Source organism: Neolamprologus multifasciatus, chromosome 16 (assembly GCF_963576455.1).
Source record: "Neolamprologus multifasciatus chromosome 16, fNeoMul1.2, whole genome shotgun sequence".
NCBI lineage: Eukaryota > Metazoa > Chordata > Actinopteri > Cichliformes > Cichlidae > Neolamprologus > Neolamprologus multifasciatus.
The window spans coordinates 16,598,462-16,623,108 of NC_140454.1; the positions used below are offsets into that span (position 1 = coordinate 16,598,462).

Genomic DNA, 24,647 nt, shown 5'->3' on the forward strand with positions numbered 1-24,647 from the left:
GCTGTAGAAAAGAAAATGCAAATGTTAGCGCTGCGCAGATGTATACACTCTTTCTCACAGTTTCCTCTGTGAGCAACACAAGGTGGTGAATAACACCCCTGGTAGATGCACAGACACAGAAAGTGGCATTTAAAAGGTTAAATCGTCACGCAACCTCGAATGTTGTTGTCATCTTTCTGCTCCTGTAAAAGGAAACACACATAGATTCATCCACCCTTTTGGCCTGTCTAGGTGGAGGTTAACCTTGAGTAGTGGTCAAGCCTTGTCAGCTTTTACCAACCAGGTTTTTTTTTTTCTTTCACTCATTCATTCATACATTCATTCTTTCTTTCTTTGCTAATAGTGGAATCGATCGTCGCATTACGTTTCCACTCTCAGCAAAATGACGTCATTTCAAAAAGAAAAAGAAGAACTTTAGATCGGATTACATCGCTGAATCCTTTTTAGGCAGGGACTCTCATTTTCTAATTGTCCCAAATAAGTGGCTTTCTCCTGAGCCCATTTTAATGTGGAGAAACTCACTTGTAACAATTTTCTCGACGACGTGTCGTACAGCGCTTTCTGTTCTAATCGTGCAGATCTGCTCAAACAGAGATTATCGAACAAAACTTTCAGTGCACGGTGAAAGTAACAAAAATAAAAAGGCCTTGTTAAGTCATGACATATGCTCCTCATCTCAGGAGGGTAAATCATACCATTAGCATGGTTTATCATACCATCATACTAATTGGCAGGCTCAACTTCACAACAAAAGAAAAATCATCAGCTAGATTCACTCCAAACCAACCATCAGCTGCACAACACACAACATAAGCCTAACGTCTTATTAGCTAGGAGTTTAATCCACAGGTCTGTGCCTTTCACTCATTTAGGCCACACACCCATTTTATTCAGTTTTCCTTTTTCCCTTCATCATAAAACGTGACATGTTGTCATGCACTTCACAAAAGAAGTTTGTTCTGACGTATTCAGAATTGTGTATTTAGGTACAGGATTCACTCGCACATCAAAACAGGAAACTCAGTGTTTTAGAGCCTCCACTCAACACACAACAGACTCCAACACATCCCATTCACTCGTGCTAGAATTCAGTCACCTTTCCTCAATCTAAGAACGATCAACTAATTTGCATATCAGCTATTAACCCACTAAGATGACAGGACAACAGAAATGCATGTTCAAAATGTTATCACAAAAATAGAATTCCCCTCATACAGTAAATTATTTGTGCTGCATCAATCAAGCAGGAAGCATCTCCCAATTTACTGTAACAACTAAATTTATTGTCTGATTACTGGGTGGTCAAACCAGAATCTTTTTTTTTCCCCACAAAAGTTAAACTGTTGTCCTGCAACCTAGAGAGTTAGTTGTCAGCATTGGATAAATTCAGTATTTGATAACAAGTGTCTGTTAAATTAACACTATTTTAACACTGATGAAAGATAACAAGCTGACTTTCATTGCATGTGTGTTTGTGTTATTAGGCAGGTTTAATCAATGTCTGTGGAGCTGCATCTCCAGCAGGGCATGTTCTTAAAGCTGCCTGTCCTACACATTTCTCTGCTATTATTTGATCATTTCTTAACTGATGTGCTATGAGTCCATTGATCTTTGCATCACTTCTCATCACACTAAGTGACTTGGACAAGATGATAAACAAACTCACATGCTTAAGATGTTGTCTAATCTTGATGAGCTCTCTTGTGTTTGGAAGTGTTAGTAGGGTTAATGCATGTTCTGCTTGTGTGTGTGATTTTGTATGTTTCTTTTTTGCAGTGTTTCAGACTCCTTCACAATTTTCCAACTTAAGCAGTCAGTTTTCTTTTCCCCAGGTTTGCTAACCCAAATTTTGATTTCCCATATTGAAAACAACAAAATTCCTATGTGTTCTCACCACTGCTCTCACTGTTGTCCTCTCCCACTTCAACAGTCCAATAGCAGGCAGTTCTCCTTCAGCTTTGTCCTGTGTTTCACTGACTCTTCTTGCCATTTTACTCCAAAGGTGGCAAATGTCAAACTCCAACAGTCTCCTCAGTTCTCCTCAAACGTTCTTTTCACATGCACAGTGAAGTTGCAGCTTGTTGGAAACACAGTGCCATTCATCCAATCAGGCAGGATGATGGGTTTGCTCTTCTTCTCTGATGCTGTTTGTCCACACTGCTGCTGCTTGCTGGGACTCTTTGCTCGGGAGTCTTTGCTCAGGACTCTGCTGCTGTCTCTTTATCTGCCATGTCATTGCTCTTTGGAGCTGCATTCCTTGTCTTCAGGGGGGAGTGAGAGCTTGCTTGTGAGGTTGAGAGACACATGGAGCTGTAAATAAGTTAGCCAAAAACTTGGCCTGAACGTTTCCAATGATGTTAAACTATAGCTTTCTTCCGACCGCTGCATGTGGAAAATTGATTCAGGTCTGCTTGTCACCTGAAAGTGACAAACTAAGACATTTTCATTATTATTATCACTGCTTAATCAACACACACAACTCTCTCTCTGTGTTTTTGTGAACAGTCCTTTCTTAAAAGCAGAAAATGAGATTGTAGTTGTTCTTGGCTGATCAACACAAAACCTTTTCCTATGATTATTTTTCATCTACAATGTAAATTTTGTCTCTTTTTCACTCTTTTTTTTTTTTCTTTACAATAGCTGGTGACCTGCAGAATCACCGCTCTCACAATCAGAGGCAATTACTTTTACACAGCGCACAAAAACACTGTGACGTCAGACACATTCACACTCACTTTTTTCATCTGCGTAAATAAATCATTTGGCCAATGGCATGTGCCATGGTGATCCATAAGTATGATCACAAGTTTATTTAATTATTTTCAACCCAACAAAACAAATAAACAAAAACATGATGCTGATGCTATGAACACTCCACACACATGAGTCAAGATGCAGGAAAACTGCTGCGCATCTGAAAGAAGAAACTGAACTCGCGGAAAAGCTGCACACTCCAGTTATCATAGTTATCATAGTCCTGTTTCCCTCTCTTTGAAGAGTTCTCAGCCAGCTCCCGATCTGAAAATGTGTAGCTTGCTCATCAGCTCAGAAGAGACCACAACACAACCTCACACAGTGGTTGCGTGCTTTGCCCCACAGTGGCAAAGACTTGCACTTTCATATTCAATTCAGCTTCTCCATCATGTAATTTTCAGCTGTTTCATACAGGGTTCAGCATATTAGTTGTTTTCACAGGTGTGCTCTATATCTCAGCAATGGCTCATAATAAGACGACAGTCTTTCACACAGGTCAAATGCCTCTATGCACATCCTTAGTTTAAATATTTACCTATATCACTTCATCTCATATATCATTGTACTTAATTTGAGCAACCCTAAGCTTAATGCAGATTACTTTTAACAACTGACACAGACGTACACAAACAACACAGATAGGCCTATAACTTTCCCCAGCCTGCGTGAACCCGCACGGCCGTTGAGCTCCTGGACTCGCGTGTACCCGCGCAGTCACTGAGATGCACCTGCCTGCGTGAAACCGCACGGCATAGGCGTCGCTCTCTTTTGTTTATAAGCCTGCGATTAACCGCACGGCTCAGGTCCGCGTGAAACCCGCGCGACCGTGCTCGCGTATACCCGCGCAGCTAAGGAGCCGTCGCTCTCTTTCCTTTATAAGCCTGCGATTAACCGCACGGCTCAGGTCCGCGTGAAACCCGCGCGACCGTGCTCGCGTGAACCCGCGCAGCTACAGCGCTCTTCTTTTTACAGTACTTACTTGGTGTTGCTCTTGCATTAATCTCGAATCCCGTCAATCACCATCCAGCGAGGAGAAAAAACAGACAGCTAATCCACCGGCCCGATGACGAATTCTCACGTCTCGGGACTTTACTACAGGAACTTCTATACGTCCTGGCTGACGTCTTTCGGCGTGTCTCTTTTTCCCCTCGGTGAATGTCAATTCTAGGGCTCCGGCTCCGAAGGACCAATTAATGTTGGGTCTGTCTAGCACAGGCCCACCGCTGGAACGAGACAATTTAAAACCACAGCAAAAGCATTGAACACCAAGTAGGCAAAGTTCTTCATGTTACTCATGCATGAGGGAGACCTGCCTGGAGCCAAGTGTCGTTCCACCACTTGACCTCCATCAGACTCTCAGCCAGGTTCCCCATAGCACTCCTTTTATTGTGGTTACATGAATATGCATAGGGTCATTAACATATAACATCTTACATAGGTATACATGTGAACAAAGGATTGTGTGTGTGTATGTGTGTGTGTGTGTGGGGGGTCAGAGTGTGACCCCATAAATGACTTCCCTAAACCCACTGGTCTGGAAAGTCCACCAGTTCATCTAAACAAAAGGCACTTAGCCTAAAACAGATATAGCCACGTTTATCCTACCATAAAACAATAAGAGAAGGTACGACCTTTTTCCATGCTCCCAGGATGTAGGTGTGGATTCCAGAACACTCTGGAATCCACACCAAGCCTTTGCAGCCCGCTAAAGATCACACATCCTATCACTACACAATTGATTATACACCTCTAAGCATATATAAGTAGATATTTCTAAGCATAAATGACAATCAACAATACAAAACCTAACAATGATCGATTTAAATATATCGGGAATTTTAATGACAAAAATGGAACTCTCCAGTTTTCCAATGTTGCCCTGAAGGATGAAGGCAGCTACACGTGCATCTTCACCTTGTTTCCCAGTGGAAATCAGAAGACTGAGATACCCCTAAACTTGCTTGGTATAAAAAAACATAAAACAAAACTTTATTTCAAATATTGTGGGCGTTTGTTTGTGAGACAGACATTTCACCATGTTGCTCGCATGTTGACTAATTGTGTGCTGTAACTCTCCTAGTGCCTCCTTTCACAAGCGTCAAGGACAATCTTCCCACTTTGGGCACTGAAGAGGTTTTATTTGCTACCTGCACGGCTACTGGATCGAAGCCTCCTGCAGAGGTGAGGTGGCTCACTGATGCTTTGGGAGAGAAAGTGAGGACGACAACAAACTCCACACAGTATGACAACGATACAACTACTACAGTCAGCTCATTTTTTGGTGTTCCTACGAGAGAGATTAACGGTCAACAGGTCCAGTGTGTCATCAGTGGTGGCTCCCTGTCTACAGAAAGAAGTCTGCCCTTCACTATACAGGTCTACTGTGAGTATCAGCTGCTATGTAGTTTATTATTTGTCTTCTTTTGTGTTACTGTTGACTTAACAATTTTGATTATTAAATCAAATATTAAAAGTACACATGCACACCCAGGATTAACTGATTAAACTGCAACTGCAAAGCAATACTAGAGAACTTAATTACTCGTTACCAGTTGATCTGTGTTATCTACTCATGCAACAGAAATAGTTTCATCAATTATGGATAAAATAAAAGTAATAGCTGCACTTTTTTAAAACTATACCCTGCATCTTTGTTTTGAACAAAAGCAGACATAAACCCTCAAAACTTCATACTTTCAGGTAACCTTAAGTGTTAAGAGTTGACATGGTTTTGCTTTTTTTCATTGTTCACGAGTTGATTTTTTGTTTTGCCCAGTATGGGATACCAGCTTTATCCTTGTTCTCATGCTACTGTCATTCACTCATGTTGTCACAATAGCTGGATAAAGATTTTGCAAATGATGAGACGAGTAATGGAACCTGATCTGTGTCCTGAGACACAACCACTCAGTTAAGCTGACATGCAGCAAACTCAATAAAGTTGTGCATCAGTGTGTGTACCAGCAAGACTTTGGTAGGGGAAAAGTAGAATTGACACTATGTCTGTTTAATCAAAGTCCAACTGTGTTTATTTTTATTTTTTTTACTTACTAGCAGTTGTGCAATGCACTGTTTACATTGTTCATGTGAAATATAGGTTTGCACTATGTATTTGCTCTCGGTAAGAGTGCAGATGTTCAGGTTAAAAATTAACTGTCAGCAGCTAAAGGCAAGTGACACGACACCATGGTGCACAGACTAGCTTAAACCTGTTTGTAAAGCTTGACAGTGACTTCATTTGTTTCAGATCTGTCCAGTGAAGCAAAAATACTAGAGGCTGTATTGTAGGTTCTTTTTTTTTAAATGACACGGTTCATCTGTGGTGTTCTATTTCTGCTTGTAATCCCCATAAAGGCCATGCTTTTAAACAGGCCACTGACATGCTTGAATGTGTATGACAGGATCTCTCCTTGAAACTACATGAAAAGTACCCAAAATGCATTTCTTTGCTTGTTTGTTTTTTGCATATTAACACAGGTCTTTCATTCTTTCGTTTTTTGCAGTTTCTCCCACAGAAGTGAACATTAGCGTGATTTCAGAGGACTCGTTCGAGTGTGTGACAGAAGCCAAACCAAATGCAAACTTTATCTGGAGCAGGTAAAGTAGTTTGAATATTGGTTTCAGTTGAAATATTCATTTTATTTCACGTGAGTGGTAATATTAAAGGCACTGAGTCTTATATAGTGCTTGTCTACTCTCCTGGAGCACTCAAAGTGCTTTATACACACCCATTCACATAAGCACTTTCTTCTAGTAAGTACTCACTAACTAACATTCACACATATTCATACTCCGATGGATGCAACTTGTTAGTATCTGGCCAGTGACTTCCCCAAGCATGCTTGGCACGCAGACTGGGGGAGCCAGGGACCAAACCACCAACCTTCCATTCGGTAGATGACCTTCTCTACCTCCTGAGCTACAGCCACCCCCCCAGGAAAGGGTGTTATCACCAAGCACATGTCAGTAAAGATGGTTTTAGAGTGTTTAGAGTGAATTTTGGACAATTAGCTGCAAACTATAATATCAGATGAAAGTTCAGTGTGAACACTTTAGGCACATAAGCTGCAATCTGATTAAAATGTTTGTCTTGGATTGCAGAGGCAAGCAGGAGACAAAGAGGAGAGACATTATCTGAAGTTCTATGTACAAGTCGATCAATGTGTTCACCAAACAAGACAGTTGACTGTGAGCACACAATATCCTCATAGTTCCACTGGATTTGCTATTTTTAAGCAGGCCTGTGGTTTAACCCTCTCAAGGCAGGCGTTGCCGATTTGCAACAGTTAAAAACTAACAACCTGATTACCCAACATACATATTTTACGAGGTTTTTTTTACTCAGAAGTACCACTGCAGGACTTGGTTGTGCATTAGCAACAAAAAACTTAATTTGAGCCTGAGAGGGTTAAAACTAGCTGCACAACCTAAAGTGACCTCATTTTAGTTTTAAAGAAACATGAAGGTTGCTTCCAAAAATCTGACCTGCATAGATCCATCCACTCAATGTTGACCATAATTTATAAAACTGCCACCATTAACGTAGATGTTTAGCTTTTAGCACAACTCACATTTTTCTGCCCTCTTTGTACATTTAATATACATTTCACGTTCAGGTCTCGTTCATGTTTTTCCAGATCTGGCCAGTCTTTGCTGGAGTCTTCTGTCAAAGTAGATGGTGCAAAGCTACAACTGCTGAGCCTGACCCCTGATCTGAATGGCCTTTATCAGTGTGAAGCATCTAACACATATGGAAGTAAACGTGGTCAGCTCTACGTGCATGTGCCATCAGGTGAGATCAGCTTGGATTTAGCTGTGCAGTTTGTCCAAATCTTTTTGAACTGGTTTCTGATTTTTTTGGATTTTAGCTTTTGTGGATGTTGCATAATTCTGATTAGGGCTGGGCCATATCATACCGTTCACGGTAATACCGGTATAATGTTAGGCAACGATAAGAAAATGAAATATCGCGATAGAATATGGTTAAAACAAAGGCAGTGCCTTTGTTTTAACCATATTCTAACCATATTTTAACCATATTCTTTTTCCGCCATGTGTGTATGAAAACAAAGGCAGTGCCTTTGTTTTCATACACACATGGCGGAAAAAGCATGGCGGCGAGGGAGAATGAGCAGGGCGAAAGCGGATCGTTGAATGAAACGGATGAACCAGAATTGGTTTGTAAAAATGGTGCCAACTTCAGTGGTGTGGCACTGGTTTATTATTCATCCATCAGATAGACACCAAAGCACAATTTTTGGTAGAACATGCAAGCGGGCCGAAACACCTGGGGCTGCACGGCATCAACACGTTAGCGCCGTCCAGCCCCACGCGGCGATTTGCGTTAACTCGCTAACGGAGATTTGCTGCGTTAATGAGGTTATGGCGTTAACGTCATTTTAACAAGATTAACACTGACAGCACTAGTTTTAATACGACTTTGGTAAGCTACGAAGCAGCACCGCTTGATGGATTGTCGGAGCGTTACAGCTACCGTAGTCAGGAGCCTCGCAGAGTGATACGTACTGTGCTTTAGCATAATATTACCGTATTGTGTGTGTATAACCTCTTTTTAAGTTTTGTGGATATTATACATGGTTATGCTGAGGATATGTTGGCCCATTTCCACTGGAAATGCCTGTCAGCAATAATTTTGCATTTGCGCTGTTAAAATTTTATATAGCTTTAATGCACATAAAAACAGTTTCTTGTTTAAGTGAAAATACATTGATGTTTGTTTGTTTTTTGCACTAATAAAGTTTTGGAGTTGTAAAGTGTTTTGTCTCGCGTCAATTATATCGTCAGTTATATCAAATATATATCATGATAAATATGTTTGGCCATATTGCCCTGCCCTAATTCTGATGTTGTTCTGTTTCATTTTCTGTGGACTTCTTTCAAAGGAAATAAATAGAAACTTGAACATCTACTATGACGGATAAATGATGGACTTCTGTAGGCACTCCACCCACATACAAATAAGAGGTTAAGAATCGTTTGTAAGTAAATAGCTTAAGGAAATGATTGCCTAACCTTAGAGCCAGCATAAAACAGACAAGTAAATGGATGACTAATGCCCACCCAGTGCAGTACATATTACTCAAGTCAGTTCTACAATTTAAAACTTAAAGCATGCCTTAACGTATGATATATTCTGTTCATGGTCTTATGCCTTAGATTATGTCAGTCTGAGAGATTCTGATTGTGCCATGGGTGCATGTAGTCTTCTTTCGGCTGTTCTCCTTAGAGAAGCTATGAAAAAATACTACGAAAATACGAAAAGTCTGGGTCCTTAAGACTGAACTATGAAGAAATGAGGGTTGGCTCAAAATGTTTTGCTTCTTTTTTCAGACCGTTTAAGGATCAAACTATTTGCCTCATGCTCTAGCATCCTCCTCTTTCCTGCCAACCTCCATGTCCTCTTTTATTACATTCATTAAACATCAGTGTTCCTCTTTCACTTTCTCTTTTTCTTCTGCCTGAGAACTAAATAGTCATCATCTAAAATATGCACTCTCCCTCCTTTGCAAACGTCCAAACCACCTCAGTCTCTCTAATTTTTTCTCCAAACGTAGCTTTCCCTCTGATTTACTCATTTCTAATCCTGTCCATCCCAGCCACTCCTGATGAAAATCTGAGCATCTTCAACTTAACATCCTGTCTTTTTTTGCAATGCCACCATTTTCAAACCATATAGCAGTATCATAGCTTTCACCCTTGCTGCTATATTGGGGTCACAAATCACCCCAATATGTATATCTACCCACTCAACACTGCCTGCACTCTCTTCTTCACTTCTTTTGTGCATTGTCTGTTGAAGGTAGATGAGTATAAATATTAGGTATTTATACTCATCTACCTTCACCACCTCTACTCTTTACAGCTTCAGTGTTACACCTGTCTTCTTCTCAATTACACACATCATTTATTCTTTCTTGCTTCTACTAACTTTCATATCTTCTCTTCAGTCCATACCTCCATCTCTTCGGGTTGACTTCCAACTCCTCCCCTGCACTTAGTACAGATCACACTGTTGTCTGCAATGATCACAGTCCAAAAAGACTCCTGTCTGACCTCATCTGTCAGCTTATCCATTACCATTGGAAACAAAAAGGGGCTCAGAGCTGATCCCTGATGTATTCCCGCAACCACCCTGAACCCATCTGTCACCCCTGTCGCACTTCTCACTGTCCTCATACATGTTCTGCACCACCTTTACATGCCTCTCTGCCACTCCTGACTTCCTCATGCAGTATAAGTTTCTTTCTTGGGTCCCTATCATATCCTTTCTTTAGATCCATAAAGACCCAGTGAAACTCCTGCTGGCCTTTTCCGTACTTCTCCATCAGCACTCTGAAAGAAAACATCTGTAGTGCTCTTTCTTGGCATGAAGCCATACTGCTGCTCACCTCTCGTCTTACTCTGGGTTCAGCAGCTCTTTCTCAAATCTTCATGTTATAGCCTCATATTCCTCAGACATAATGCCACTCTCCAACACACTCTGTTATACATTCTGGTCAACATGTTTACTGTCCGCTCTCCTAGACATATCTGTACCTCCACAGGTACAGTTGAGGAAAAGTTATTTGATCCCCTGGTGAATTGGTAATTTTTCTCAGTTACAAAGAAATAAACAGGCTCTAATAGGTTCATTTAGCTTCATTTTAGTGTTGTCAGAATATCAATCAATAACCCCAGAAAAAAACACATAAGTTATAAATTCATTTGCATGTTATGTTTTTCCCCAAGCAAAATATCACTTAGTACTTAGTCGAGAAACCGTTGTTCTTTAGAGACTCCTTTGTGACCTACTATGTGGCCTTGGGTCACTGTCATGCTCCAGGCTGAGGGCAATTGATGGTCATTTTATAGTTCTTCCTATTTCAAATATTCACACCAGCAGTTGTCACCTTCTCACCGAGCTACTTGCTGATAGTCTTGTAATCCATTACAGCAGATCTACATTCTTGTCCATGATGTCCTTTGATAGCTCTTTGGTTTTCCCCATGGTGCAGAGTTGGAAAAGAAGGAACCAATTCTGTGGTTTCTTCAGTTCAGGTCAGAAGTATCTGTGATTAATTGATTGGTTTAATCTGTGTGTCAGTCCGTTGAAACCAGAATTCTGGCTATTTGTTCTGGACTTTAGGTTGATATTTTGTCTCATTAAAATGAAACTACCATAAAAATGAGAAACAGTTCATTTCTTTCTGCTTTTCCCCAACTGTATCAGACAGCTTTCTCACACACCTTTCACATCTTCTCTTCCTTTATCTTCACCCAAGACTAGAAAAGTTTTCGCCAGAACATTTTTGACCAACAGTACCAGAAGCGATCATTGTTAACTTGCCCTCAACCTACATGAGCTACATGTTTGATTTGTGTGTGGTGTGTGTTTAATTATTATCTGAGTCATCTCAATATATGAAACATAAAACATAAATGCCAGATAATGTAATTCTCATTATATCCTTCATTCTTGTGTCCCTGCAGGATCGTGCTCTGTTGCATGGGCCTTACTTGGTGTTTTGATTTTCCTGAACATCGTTGGGGCTGCAGTATGGTACTTTTATAAACATGAAGATCAAAGGTACTTCATACATTAACTTGCATGTTTCCAAAATGTAGAATAATATTTAGTAGATCTGACTTTAAAGCATGTGGACCTACTGTCCAAACTGAAGTATAAACTCTTTAATTCGAAGGGGTTGAACAAAAATGTTTTTATTTTTACTTTCGTTTTTTTTTATATATATATACACAGTCTCTATTTTGAGGTGTTCGAATTTCAGTGGACACTTTATTTAAAAGCTGTGTGGAATGCTTCTTTAGTTTTTCTTAAATTAAAGAGGAAAATAGTATGGAAGTGTGGACAAATGAGCTCTTGACGGTAGTTAGTCAGGCCATACTTATGCTGCAAAATCAAAGCAATCTTATCAGAGAGAGTGCAAATCTTAGGAATGGCCTAATTGGCAGTTTTGACACTTTCTGTGGGGAAAAAAGTGCACTAGTTAGCGTGTTACAATAGACATTTTAGGCTAGATTTCATACATGATCCACTTCTGGGGACAAGCTCCTCGTTTGCCATTGGCCTTTGTTTCACGTATTTGGATATCTGTCTTTTAACATTAGGTTACTCATTCACTTGATTGTTTTATTTCAGCTCTATTGCAGTGGTGTTGGAGGGATTTTTAATTAATGTCCCCAAAATTCCAGGCATAGGTTTACACTTTTTTGGCGGCATGTCCCAACAAATGAATCAGCTGGTGACAGTGCAGCGCAGCAAGAACAACGTCAGACGGAGGTCAGTAACAGTTAATTTGTTGAAATATGCAGTTTTTTCACTCAAAGTTTAATTTCTCTCTCCGAATATTTTGATGCTAATGACTTTATTTAATGTAAAAATATTTGTTATGCAGTTATGGTACATATATTAGTAGTTTTAGTTTTAAACAAGTCATTTTTATTAAATCTGCTCTTCTTAAAAAATGAATGTGTGTATTGAATATGATAGAAGTTTAAATGTTCTTTTTAAAATATGCAGATACACTGACGGTCTTTGCATGTTCAGCTAAAATTAAAACCATTTTAAACAAATGTTCTGAACTGTCTACCACAGCAATCTCCCTGACAGCTGTGAAAGCAAAGGATGGACTATATCTGTACTGAAAGCTCGACCAACATGACATTCTCAAGTCAGCTGGTAAATGAACAGATGGAGAACCGGTGGACATACTTGGTGTTCGTTTATCTCTCTGCCCCCTTTTTGTTTATCATCTCTTAGTTTTTAATGAAGTTTAGTTATAGCTTTCTTGTCACTACCACAGCATTTACGGTGTACATACCAGCTCTGGCTAATATGAATGGCAGTTTTAGTTTTGCTCTGACTGTTCACAGAAGGTAACTGTTCTTTCTGTTCTTCATCTCCTGATAACACAAGCCGTTAAGCTACTGAGGATAACAACCCACAGGGCCTCTATTTGAAACAATGTTATCAGTACACCGCAGAGACCATAAGGTTCAGACAGCACAAGAGTATGGTAAATCCAGTTACATAAATTTTAATCCTTGTTAGCATTAGCAACACTTGCGTGTGTATTTTAACTCTACACTTTATATTATTTATCATGTTTTTGTTCTTTTCTTTAAACCTAACAATGAAGACATGACACTTTCTGTTTTCTAAACCTTTTGAGAAAGTAAGATCAGTAAAAATGTTTTAATTTTTAATGTATATCCATGCACTGCACATGATAACAGTGGTTCTCAAGCTGTGGAACATGGACCAGGTATTGAAGCATCATGGGAAAAAAAGTTTTTGATTGTTTTTTGTTGTTTTTGTAAAGGTCATTAAAAAACAAGAGCCTGTTGCTCTTAATGTCAACTTTTAACTAAAATTCATCTTGTACCTTTTTGAGTTGTTAATGCCTGTTTAATTACTTGACTAATTACAATCTCCTTGTTGTGGGCACAAAACATTTTTTTAAATTATTTATTTTTTCATTTGTACTTTTGGCATGTCAGAAAGTTTGAGAACCAATGTGTTAAAGCGGAAAACTATTTATCACCATTAATTATTATTATATTTTAATACCAAATAGCCTATACTGGTGCCTCAAATGGCTGAAGAAGTTTTACATTTATTTCATTTTTTTTGTGTGTTGTTTTGCTCTTTTTGTAGTTTTAGATCTGTTACAGTGTTTGATCAATGACTGTAGAAAACATGGACCACGTGATAGCTCCCAAAAAATGAAGACAAAACGTCTCTGTCGCCCCCTGGTGTCTGGCTGCAGTATAGGTCATAAACCTCGCCTCCATGTTAGTGGATATGATTCTTTCTTTTGTTATCAATAGTTCTCATCGCGTTGATTCATGTCTAAGGGGTCTCCTTTCCCATAGGTTTGATTCTAATTCCTAATGGGGTGATGTTAAATTGGGATGTAACGTCATCATAGCAGCTTTGACTGACAGCTGCAGTCACGGGGAAACTTGCGTATCTCTGTTTATATGGAGGACCACAAGAGCCACGCGCATCGAAATAAAAAATCCTGTGCTTAATTAATGAATTGTAGAATAAAATCTGCATTTGTAAATTCATTTTTGAATTCCAATTTAATAAACTGATTTTTAAAATGCTTTTTAAGTCTTCATTTCAAAAAACATTTTCGAATTGCACTTTAATAAACTTCATTTCAAAAATCTTTTTCGAATTGCCCTTTAATAAGCTTCATTTCAAAAACTTTTTTCGAATTGCACTTTAATAAACTGCATTTCAAAATCCATTTCCCTTTCCTGTTCGCTCAGGGATTAACATGTGGATTAGCATTTGGATTAGCAGTTGGATTAACAAAAATCCTGCTGCTATTCAAATTAGCCACACCGTGGGATGTAAGGAGCTCTCTGATTGGTTGGTCAGACACAGGCTGTCTGCCAGCCTGGATTTTTCCAGCTCATAGCTTCGCCCTGCTAAAAAGCGAGTGTGCTTGTACAAAGGCCGTTCGGCCTCGGGATTTACACTCGGCTCGACACGGATATGTGAAGAATGAAGGGACCCTGCAGCGAAACGGAGAGCCCAACCTCTGACTGAGTGCCTGTTTACAAAGTCTGACCACCTGTGAAGGTAACGTGCTAACGCTGGCATCACCGCACATAGCCCCGTTATTTTAAGGTCATCTTAGCTTATGAAAGTTTTACGTCGCAGCTGTACGAGCTAGCTATGTGTGTTGTAAGCTGCTGTGCTCTTCACAAATAAAGCTGGAAGCAGCTCAGACTATTAGAACCAGCACTGCGGCCTGTTACATTTATACAGTGTTAGAGCAACGGCTGCAGCCTACAGCCTTTAAACTAGCGATTAAAATGCTGACAGTAAACTCGTCAGTCCAGATGTTACCACATTACTTTGTGATACTTGTGAGTTAAAACAACTGAGACAGGCTGATTAAAATAACAGCTTTCAGTTCTCTCATTCAGCATATAAAGACTGGAGATCACACTACTGATTTCAGTTCATTTAATATGTGAGTGCACAGATTCATTCTTAACTGGACATAAACGATGATCAAAGGTTGTATATATGATGAATTCATCAAATCCCAGCCTCTAACACAGTGCGCTGAATCTTAGCTTTGAATGTCCAGTATATTCTAATCAGTGCAATCTAAGCATTCACTGAATCTACAGTATCTACACCTGTGTGGCAAATGTGTGGTAAAGCTATAGATAATGAAATTTAATAATTAATACAATATACATCATGAGAAACGAAAGCTGAAATTGATTCAGTTTAGTACTTTTCTCTGTATGCTCTGTGATTATAAAGGCCTTAAATTCTGTGATATATACTGTAAATGATTTTCACAGAGGTCTTAAAGTACTTAAATCACTGCTGATAGTCTGGTTGTTTATATTTTCACATTTTTGTGTCTGTAGGGCTGTTTGATGACAATTTGGACTCCTCTGGGAGATGAGGACACACCCACACCTGTTCCATACTGCAGCCATTGATGGTGTTATGGCTCTGAGTCAGCTTTGGGCCATCAGACACACACACTGGAAAACCAGAACCTGGACTTCATGCAGGAGAGACGGCCTCAGTGATGATGGACTCTGCATCCTCTACTTTACCTCCTAATCTCTTTCTTCTTTAACACACAATTAAAATCTTAGTGAGGAAGTCTCTAACTTGTACACATTTGTACTTTTACTTGTTTTATGAGTTATTTTTAAGAAGAGTAAAGTTATTCACAAAGTTTTTATTCTTCTGTATTTATTGTTTTGTATCATGTACCACAGTCATACTGAACTATACAGACCTGGTGAATTGGAGAAAAAAAAATCATATATGAATGAATCATTCAGCTTCAGCAGTATTTCTATTCATCTTATGAATTCCAGTCTAATGTCAATTCACTGTTTGAGTTCAGTCTTGGTCTTAAACTCCAGAGAATACCACTTGGTTCAACAATCTTTTCATCTGATTATTGGGAAAACAGTTTTCTTCTGAGAGATGCTGCTAGAGCTGAAATTGAGCCCAAAGAAACAACAAAGTTTAGTCCCTCTGGATTTTCCATGGAAAATTGTTTTATCACTCACTCAGGTGACTTCTCCAGTGTCACGGATGAGTGATGAATGTATCTCCCACTGGAAACCATTGTGTCCAGTTAAAGTCAATCAACTTTTTTAAGGAGAGTTGTTAGATGCTGTGCTCATGAGGACAATGGGTTTTAAACTTGCAGCACAACACAAAGCTGAAATACTGGATCAGCGATCAAAACAGATTGAGCAGAATTAAGTCAAAATGTAATATCCTCATATGATGACACATCACACATGATCCAGCATTGTTCTAAGAATGCAAACTTTCTTATTGGAAGTTTCCACAGCTGCCAGAAAGGGACAGATTTCTGGCTGGTCTTAATGAGTGGTCGTTGCTCTCTTGTTTTCTCTGGAATTGCTGCACGGAGGATGTAAAACCCATGATAAGATAAGATAAGATAAAACTTTATTAATCCCTCGGGTAGGTTCCTCTGGGAAATTTGTTTGATAAGCGCTGAGGTGTGTCCTTGTCAGAAATCAGCAATGCTCAGCTTCCAGGTAAGGAGAAGTGGAACCAGAAGATATTCAAATGCATCTCTCCACAGCTGCTGATGAATTCTACAAAAAAAAAAGTTTGTTAAAAAACATTTGTAGGTGAATCACCACTGATTTATCAATGACATCCATTTACTCAAAAATTACTGACAAGTGGATAACTAAAATATATAGTTTATAATTTCAACAATGTACTGTAAAAAATGGAACTTTATATGACAAATGTGGTGTGGTGCTTGTAGAATTTTTAACAAGGACCCTACAAAACTTTACAGTACTCATGCTGCCACACTTCTGATGGCTAGGTGTGCAGTTCCTGCTTTAAATGCATTCACTTTTAAGATTAAGAAATCTAAGTGATAAGAGGCCAGAAATGTTTGAACTCGCTTATGAACCTAAATCACTGAGGCCGTCTCTCCTGCATGAAGTCCAGGTGCTGGTTTTCCAGTGTGTGCGTCTGATGGCCCAAAGCTGACTCAGAGCCATAACACCATCAATGGCTGCAGTATGGAACAGGTGTGGGTGTGTCCTCATCTCCCAGAGGAGTCCAAATTGTCATCAAACAACCCTACAGACACAAAAATGTGAAAATATAAACAACCAGACTATCAGCAGTGATTTAAGTACTTTAAGACCTCTGTGAAAATCATTTACAGTATATATCACAGAATTTAAGGCCTTTATAATCACAGAGCATACAGAGAAAAGTACTAAACTGAATCAATTTCAGCTTTCGTTTCTCATGATGTATATTGTATTAATTATTACATTTCATTATCTGTAGCTTTACCACACAGGTGTAGATACTGTAGGTTCAGTGAATGCTTAGATTGCACTGATTAGAATATACTGGAAATTCAAAGCTAAGATTCAGCGCACTGTGTTAGAGGCTGGGATTTGATGAATTCATCATATATACAACCTTTGATCATCGTTTATGTCCAGTTAAGAATGAATCTGTGCACTCACACATTAAATGAACTGAAATCAGTAGTGTGATCTCCAGTCTTTATATGCTGAATGAGAGAACTGAAAACTGTTATTTTAATCAGCCTGTCTCAGTTGTTTTAACTCACAAGTATCACAAAGTAATGTGGTAACATCTGGACTGACGAGTTTACTGTCAGCATTTTAATCGCTAGTTTAAAGGCTGTAGGCTGCAGCCGTTGCTCTAACACTGTATAAATGTAACAGGCCGCAGTGCTGGTTCTAATAGTCTGAGCTGCTTCCAGCTTTATTTGTGAAGAGCACAGCAGCTTACAACACACATAGCTAGCTCGTACAGCTGCAACGTAAAACTTTCATAAGCTAAGATGACCTTAAAATAACGGGCTACGTGTGGTGATGCTAGCGTTAGCCACGTTAGCACGTTACCTTCACAGGTGGTCAGACTTTGTAAACAGGCACTCAGTCAGAGGTTGGGCTCTCCGTTTCGCTGCAGGGTCCCTTCATTCTTCACATATCCGTGTCGAGCCGAGTGTAAATCCCGAGGCCGAACGGCCTTTGTACAAGCACACGCTTTCTTAGCAGGGCGAAGCTATGAGCTAGAAAAAACCAGGCTGGCAGACAGCCTGTGTCTGACCAACCAATCAGAGAGCTCCTTACATCCCACGGTGTGGCTAATTTGAATAGCAGCAGGATTTTTAAAATGAAGTTGTTAATCCAACTGCTAATCCAAATGCTAATCCACATGTTAATCCCTGAGCGAACAGGAAAGGGAAATGGATTTTGAAATGCAGTTTATTAAAGTGCAATTCGAAAAAGGTTTGTGAAATGAAGTTTATTAAAGTGCAATTCGAAAAAGGTTTTTGAAATGAAGTTTATTAAAGTGCAATTCGAAAAAGGTTTTTGAAATGAAGTTTATTAAAGTGCAATTCAAAAATGTTTTTTGAAATGAAGACTTAAAAAGCATTTTAAAAATCAGTTTATTAAATTGGAATTCAAAAATGAATTTACAAATGCAGATTTTATTCTACAATTCAATAATTAAGCACAGGATTTTTTATTTCGATGCGCGTGGCTCTTGTGGTCCTCCATATGTTCAGGAATAGCAGATCGAGCATAGGCTCTGAGAGGAGGGCCAGCATTTACGTTACAAAACCACGACCGACTGTTTTAACCTGACAGCCTGAGGTGTTCTTCAGTAAACTGGACAACCCGACAGAAGGACCCGAGGCCCTGCTGTACTTTTTCAGTAAGTTAAACGTGTTTGTAAGATAATCCGTAACTACCGTCCTTAGCTAGGTCCTGAGATCTAGCTAGCTAAAATGAGCACTCGGCTGTCAGGGTTTGTTTAGCTAATCCGTGCAGATGAATGAATTTACCCTGACTAAAGAAATCAAGAGAAACGTCCTGAGTTGCTCAGTCACTAATTACCGTTACTGTACTTTTATTACACGTATTATACTGTAAAAGCAACAGGTTGCACTCTGCTTCAGCTCAGAGCTGCAGAGCTGATTATTAAATATATTCAAACAGCAGCATGTTTTCAGTCTCTTGCCACATCTTTAAAGAAGAGTGACACCAATTTATTTTTTTATTGTTTTTAAGCTTGTACTTCAGTAACCCCTCATTAATAAGTAACTATGGATTGAACCGTAGAACTGAAAAAAATGTAAGAGAAGAGCTTCAGATCCTGGGTGTGTGAGGACATAGAAGGATCAGCTTTATTTGGGATTTGAAAGATAAACTTTATATTTCAGTTTGTGATGATTCTGTTCTCGTTGTGATTACAGGAGCTGCCCTCAACCTCACCTGCAGTCAGCCTGGAATCCAGAGCCACACCACCAATCTCAGGATTTTCTATGAGTCAGCTGTGGCCAGTGCTATCCTCTTTGATGTTGCATCCTGGGGCGGCAGGTTGAGGGTTGCTGATGCCGACAGAGTCAAACTGATCCATAAGGCCAGTAATGTTGTGTGTATGGAGCTGCACTCTCTTAAGGTGGTGTCGAAGAGGCCAATGTTGTCCAAGATAAGGACAATGTTGGACAATACCAATACCTCCCACCCCGGTGAATTTTGTACATTACATGAATTAAATAAAATAGACAATCTGAAAATTTTAAATGAAAAATCTGAAATGTACATTGTCCCGGTGGGTGTTAGAGTGTCTAGAAGAGAGTCCTGTATCAGTTGGTTTTGTTTTCTGTTTCTGTTTTTCTTAATGTTACTGTACTGGAGCAACTGTAACTTGAATAATTTCCCTAGGGATAATAAAGTATTCTGATTGTGATTCTGATAAAGCTTGAAGCAGCTCTGGCTGTTAGAACCAGCACTGAGTACTGTTAATTTATACAGTGTTTATACAGCATATCATTGCCTGTGATTCATCCATCAAGAGATTTTTTTTATGTGCACATTTTTTCAGTTATCGTATCTCTTGGCTTAATTACAGCCTTAGCAGCATCTCTAAGAAGAAGACTCCTGTAAACCTTTTTCCAATAATCAGACAAAAAGACTATTGATCCAGGTGGTATTCTTGGGAGTTTAACACCAAAACCGAACTCAAGCAGTGAATTCTCATCAGACTGGATTTAATAATTAATAATGCATCTTCTCTCTTTCTCTCTCTCTCTTTATCTATCTAGCTACCCATCTATTCACCTTGTCTGTAAAGATAAGTATGACTGCAGTGATCTGCACAACATATTATAAAGAATAAAAACTATATGAATAACTTTACTCCTCTTTAATATAAAACAAAGCAAGTACAAGTGTGTACAAGTTACAGACATATTAAAATAAATGAACTCAAATCAGTAGTGTCATCTATAGTCTTCACAACAGGGAATGATTAATCCATTAAGAAAAGAAGAAAAACATGAAGCAAAATAAAAAAGTGAATAAATAAGTAAAAATGCAAATGAAACTAATCCTAAACTGAGCATACTGAAATTATGGATATGGAACTACAATTTTTACTCTATTCTTACTAAAATTTACTGGAACACCTACATGTCATGGCTAATGCTTGTGAAAAATAACAAATCTGTTGAAGGAAGCATGTAGACTAAAAATGTATAAACCATAATGGTGAGTTCACCGAATTCTCAGTTAAACGGAAGCATGTAAAAGAACAGTACACTGGCTTTTGTGCTAAGACAAGTCAGGTATTATTGTTCTGCACCAATAATACCTGCAGTGGTTTCAGTAATTCAGGAAGGTCAACAAAGGAATTCTGTCTATGCTTTCATTTTCCATTGCATTTCCAAGGCATGCCTTGGAACGAGTGAGTGCACTCACTCGTTCCAGTTCTTCCTGTGGGACACAAAGGACAAAGGAAGGAGGGCACCTTTTTTACATTTTAGAGTATGATCTTATTTGCGTAGTCTGAATTTGGGGTGGAGCGGGCAACACATTTGCAATCCAAATAATTTTACTCCTAAAAACAACTTTTTTTTTAATGGTTGCCTTAACTCCCCCCCCCCTCATTCTTCAGACCTGCAGCCTTTTTTTTATTCCAGACTGCCATCCTGTTTCTACTTAACGGGACGGTTTTTCACTTTTCGAAGGATCAAAAACATTATCTCCTCGTAAAATTATTCCTATAATATATATATTATATTCCCCCCCCTCCCCCCCCACCCCCGTACTTACCTGCTTACCAGTGAAACGAACAGTGTGTATAAAGTTTTTGTTTGTTTGTTTGGTTATTCATGGATAAACTTTGGCTGAAATGAAATAAACTAACAGGTGTTAAAACTGATGGCTGTTCAAATCTGACAGGCAAAAAATGTTTGACCTTTGAAGCGAATGCTAAATAAAGTGAGTGAAATAACCCCAGAAGTGATATTGGTAAGTCAATGCCAAAGTTGAACCATAGAAATATGATCTTAAACACTAAACATGAAGTAAGTGAAGTACAACTGAAACAGCAATAACACTTTTTTTTAATTAAAGTGAAATGTTGCAAAAATCTGCACATTTTGCATCACAATTATTTCTTGGAATGTTGATTAAATAGTGATTACAATGCTGCTGCTTTTGCCATGCCTATTTCACGTTTTCATTGCCTGACTGAAACAACTGTACCAGTTTGTAAAGAGAGAGCCGGTTTTATATTGAGAAGAATCGAGTTCGGCTCAGGTACAGACTTCCACAGCAGTTCCAGTTTATCATGTGGCCCTTTGGGAAAATTAGTTACCCACCATTGCTGTAATACACATTGTTACTTTGTAACCTGCAGAGGCATCCCTCCTCCAAGTTTCACAGATAAGAAATGAACCCTGAATCTTCACTTAGTTATGCTGCAACAGGTGGAGGTCGCAGGTGGATTTCTACAATGCACTGATTATTGCTTCTTCACTCGCCTTTCTCACTCACTATGTGTTGTCCTTGGGTCATTTCTGTCCCCAAAAGAAATCTTTTGCCATGAAAAATGTGTTTTTTATTCATCAAATGGTCTGAAAAGAACATGCAGTACTATGCTATCCATGACTGGAATAAGATTTAAGTAATTTGATTTATTTAGGGGTTTTTAATTGGATTTTTTAACACCTGTTGTCCCCCAAGGACAGCTTTATATTGTAAGGTAGACCCTACAATAATACATACACAGAACGTATGCTCACAAGCTTCCATTGCAGGCTTGTGAGCTATTTATTTTACTATGTTGTGGAAAGGAATGGCCAGTAGAACAATGCATAAACATTACAGCAGGTTTAAAAAAGAAAATGATCACCTGCAACAACTTATTTACTTTATATGACCCTTGGCCTGCAACTGCAGAAAAGAAAGCTGTCCATGGTGGGACCAGTACAAAGTAATAAACATAAGCTTCCTCCTGCACTTTAAACAAATATGTAAACACCTTTGTTCTCATGAAAGTTTGCCTTCACTAAGACCCATCCCCTACCATGCAAAGATATAGAAAAATGTCATGTAATGAGTTGGAATAAAGATGAATAAAACCTTGAAACACAGAGATGGATGATATTTTATACTTATTGCTTTATAAATAGTCAAACCAGATGGGGTCATTTTTGACCCCTGAGGACAACAGGTGTTATTATGTGCTGCCATTTAAAAATGTTAAATGATTAAAAAAAACAATCTTATTAAAGTTCAACATACAGCACTCTGTGGTTAGTCAAATAGCCAAAATAATCTAAACGTTTAAATATTTTATTGTCTCATTTTATTACATACTTTATGTAAGCAAGGTCTGGTGGCCCTAAATTGTAAAATGATGGGTACATTTTGTGGTAATGTGTTGTTCTTAAGTAAAACTAAGGTGTAACACTGAATTGATTAACAATTTATACTTTGTACTTTAAAAAAAACACTTGAATAAAGTGGGGTCATTTTTGACTCCTGAGGACAACAGATGTATGGACATCAGGAGGACATTATGAGGGTTACTGAATCATACTTGTTATTAATCTCTGGCTCTCTTCCACAGCATGTATTTTGTCCTGTCTCCTCCCCTCACTCAACTGGTCGCAGCAGATGGCCCCACCCCTCCCTGAGCCTGGTTCTGCTAGAGGCTTCTTCCTGTTAAAAGGGAGTTTTTCCTTCCCACTGTCACCAAATTGCTTTCTCATAGGACAATCTTATGATTGTTGGGTTTTTCTCTGTGTTTATTATTGTAGGGTCTACATTACATAATAAAGCACTTTGAGGTCACTGTTGTTGTGATTTCTAAATAAAATTGAGTTGAATTAGAAGAAAACTGAAAAAAAAATATGACTATTCAGTTCTGTTCCCTGATTGGATCTGTAAAGTACCAATTCCATATTGCTCACTCAGACCAGATGCCAACCTGCTCTGATAGTCCTGGTTCAGGTTTTGAACAGTTAATCCTTTTTGGGTTTGTAGATGTAATTGTGAAACTAGTGTTTTACCTTACACAAATCTGGTTCTTTCTTATTTATATTTTTCAGCTGAGGTCTAAGCTTTAATAGTGTTTCATGCTCTTTACAGCAAAGCAGATGTGCACTGTGGTCACGCCAGCAAGTTATATGGTTTATTAAAATAATCAAATTACATTTATGTTAGACTACTTTTAATTAACTGCTTTAGCTGTAATTTTAAATCTGTGTAAAGCATCTCCTCTCTTGTCTCTTATCTTTAAGCTGAGGTCTGATCTTAGTGTTTCATGCTCTTAACAGGTCTCCAGGTGATTGGTGGAAGTGTGACAGCGGTTCATTAAGGTACCGCTATCTTACCCTGCCATGTCACTGATATCAGTGATGACTTGACTCAGATTACCTGGCAGAGGACAACCAGAGAAAAACCTCATAATGACAATTTTATCACTGTCCAACCAAGGGAAGGACCACGGTTTGTCAATGGACATGATGATCGATTTAAATATATCGGGAATTTTAACAACAAAAATGGAACTCTCCAGTTATCCAATGTTGCCCTGAAGGATGAAGGCAGCTACACGTTGTTTCCCAGTGGAAATCAGAAGACAGAGATACCTCTTATAGTGATTGGTATAGGAAAAACAAAACAAAAAAATTATTTAAGAGATGTGTTTTTTATGACATGTAGACAGAGTGACTTTTACTGTCATCCTTATAAGTTAACTTACTTGCCTTCTGTACATCTCCTAGTGCCTCCTTTCACACACATCAAGGACAACTTTCCCACTTTGGGCATAGAAGAGGTTTTATTTGTTACCTGCAGGGCTGCTGGATCGAAGCCTCCTGCTGAGGTTAATAGAGTTTATTATATATACTCCTTTGTGTCGCTGTCCATTTAATAATTTAAATTATTTAATTGGCTATTGCCAATAAATGCAGCAAATTAAAGCAGTCAATAAGGTTTTTTGATAGGGGAGGAATCTGGATGAAACGACTGCTGTCCAGACACGAGTGTTTCTTCACTGGCTGGCAGTAGTCTAGTACACTATTTACAATCTTTGTGTGCAGAATAGGTTTATATATGTACTCTAGATAGATACATTACTTAATAATAAGCTATGTCACTTATTTGTCATTTTAGTTGCTCTCTCTGCAGACATCCCCCCCTCAGTACCAAGCATTTACAATTTGAGTGGGACAGCTTGTCCCGCAGAGTAATATTGCTGACCCAACACATCTGATTATTCATTTTCTATTCCTGTCCTTGTCCTGTCCCAAGCTAGATAATGAGTTCATTGTGCTTTATTCCTCTCCCCCAGTCAAAAAAATCTGCACAGTTACCATGGGAATTATTAAAGGAGGCAGTTTATGTGTCAATCTATAAGCAAAAGTAACTGAGATGTTTTGAAAAAGAAGTATTGTGGGGAGTTTTAGTGACAATGTATGACTGTGGTGTTCTGTTTCTGGTGGAATTCCCCAAAAGACCAAGAAACCCAA

At 38.8% G+C, this 24,647-nt stretch overlaps 2 protein-coding genes across 4 annotated transcripts in view; both read left to right on the forward strand.

Annotated features, from left to right (window-relative positions):
- LOC146500564 (nectin-4-like) overlaps window positions 1-8,754 on the forward strand; it is a 55,127-nt gene extending 46,373 nt beyond the window's left edge. The window contains exon 6 of the mRNA XM_085134696.1: window positions 8,658-8,754. Coding sequence (XP_084990822.1) covers window positions 8,658-8,668 — 11 coding nt within the window. The 3' untranslated portion in view covers window positions 8,669-8,754. The remainder of the gene's footprint in view (window positions 1-8,657) is intronic.
- LOC146500567 (poliovirus receptor-like) overlaps window positions 1-24,423 on the forward strand; it is a 28,011-nt gene extending 3,588 nt beyond the window's left edge. Inside the window, exons 3-11 of one of the 3 annotated variants that reach the window (XM_085134703.1) lie at window positions 4,566-4,718; window positions 4,835-5,137; window positions 6,258-6,351; window positions 7,392-7,546; window positions 11,245-11,341; window positions 11,915-12,055; window positions 12,371-14,371; window positions 15,181-23,780; window positions 23,901-24,423. In XM_085134703.1, coding sequence (XP_084990829.1) covers window positions 4,566-4,718; window positions 4,835-5,137; window positions 6,258-6,351; window positions 7,392-7,546; window positions 11,245-11,341; window positions 11,915-12,055; window positions 12,371-12,437 — 1,010 coding nt within the window. In that variant the 3' untranslated portion in view covers window positions 12,438-14,371; window positions 15,181-23,780; window positions 23,901-24,423. Of the gene's footprint in view, window positions 1-4,565; window positions 4,719-4,834; window positions 5,138-6,257; window positions 6,352-7,391; window positions 7,547-11,244; window positions 11,342-11,914; window positions 12,056-12,370; window positions 14,372-15,180 lie in introns of all 3 variants that reach the window. The other 2 variants (XM_085134702.1, XM_085134704.1) reach the window with 2 other exon arrangements.
- The last annotated feature ends 224 nt before the right edge of the window (window positions 24,424-24,647 follow it).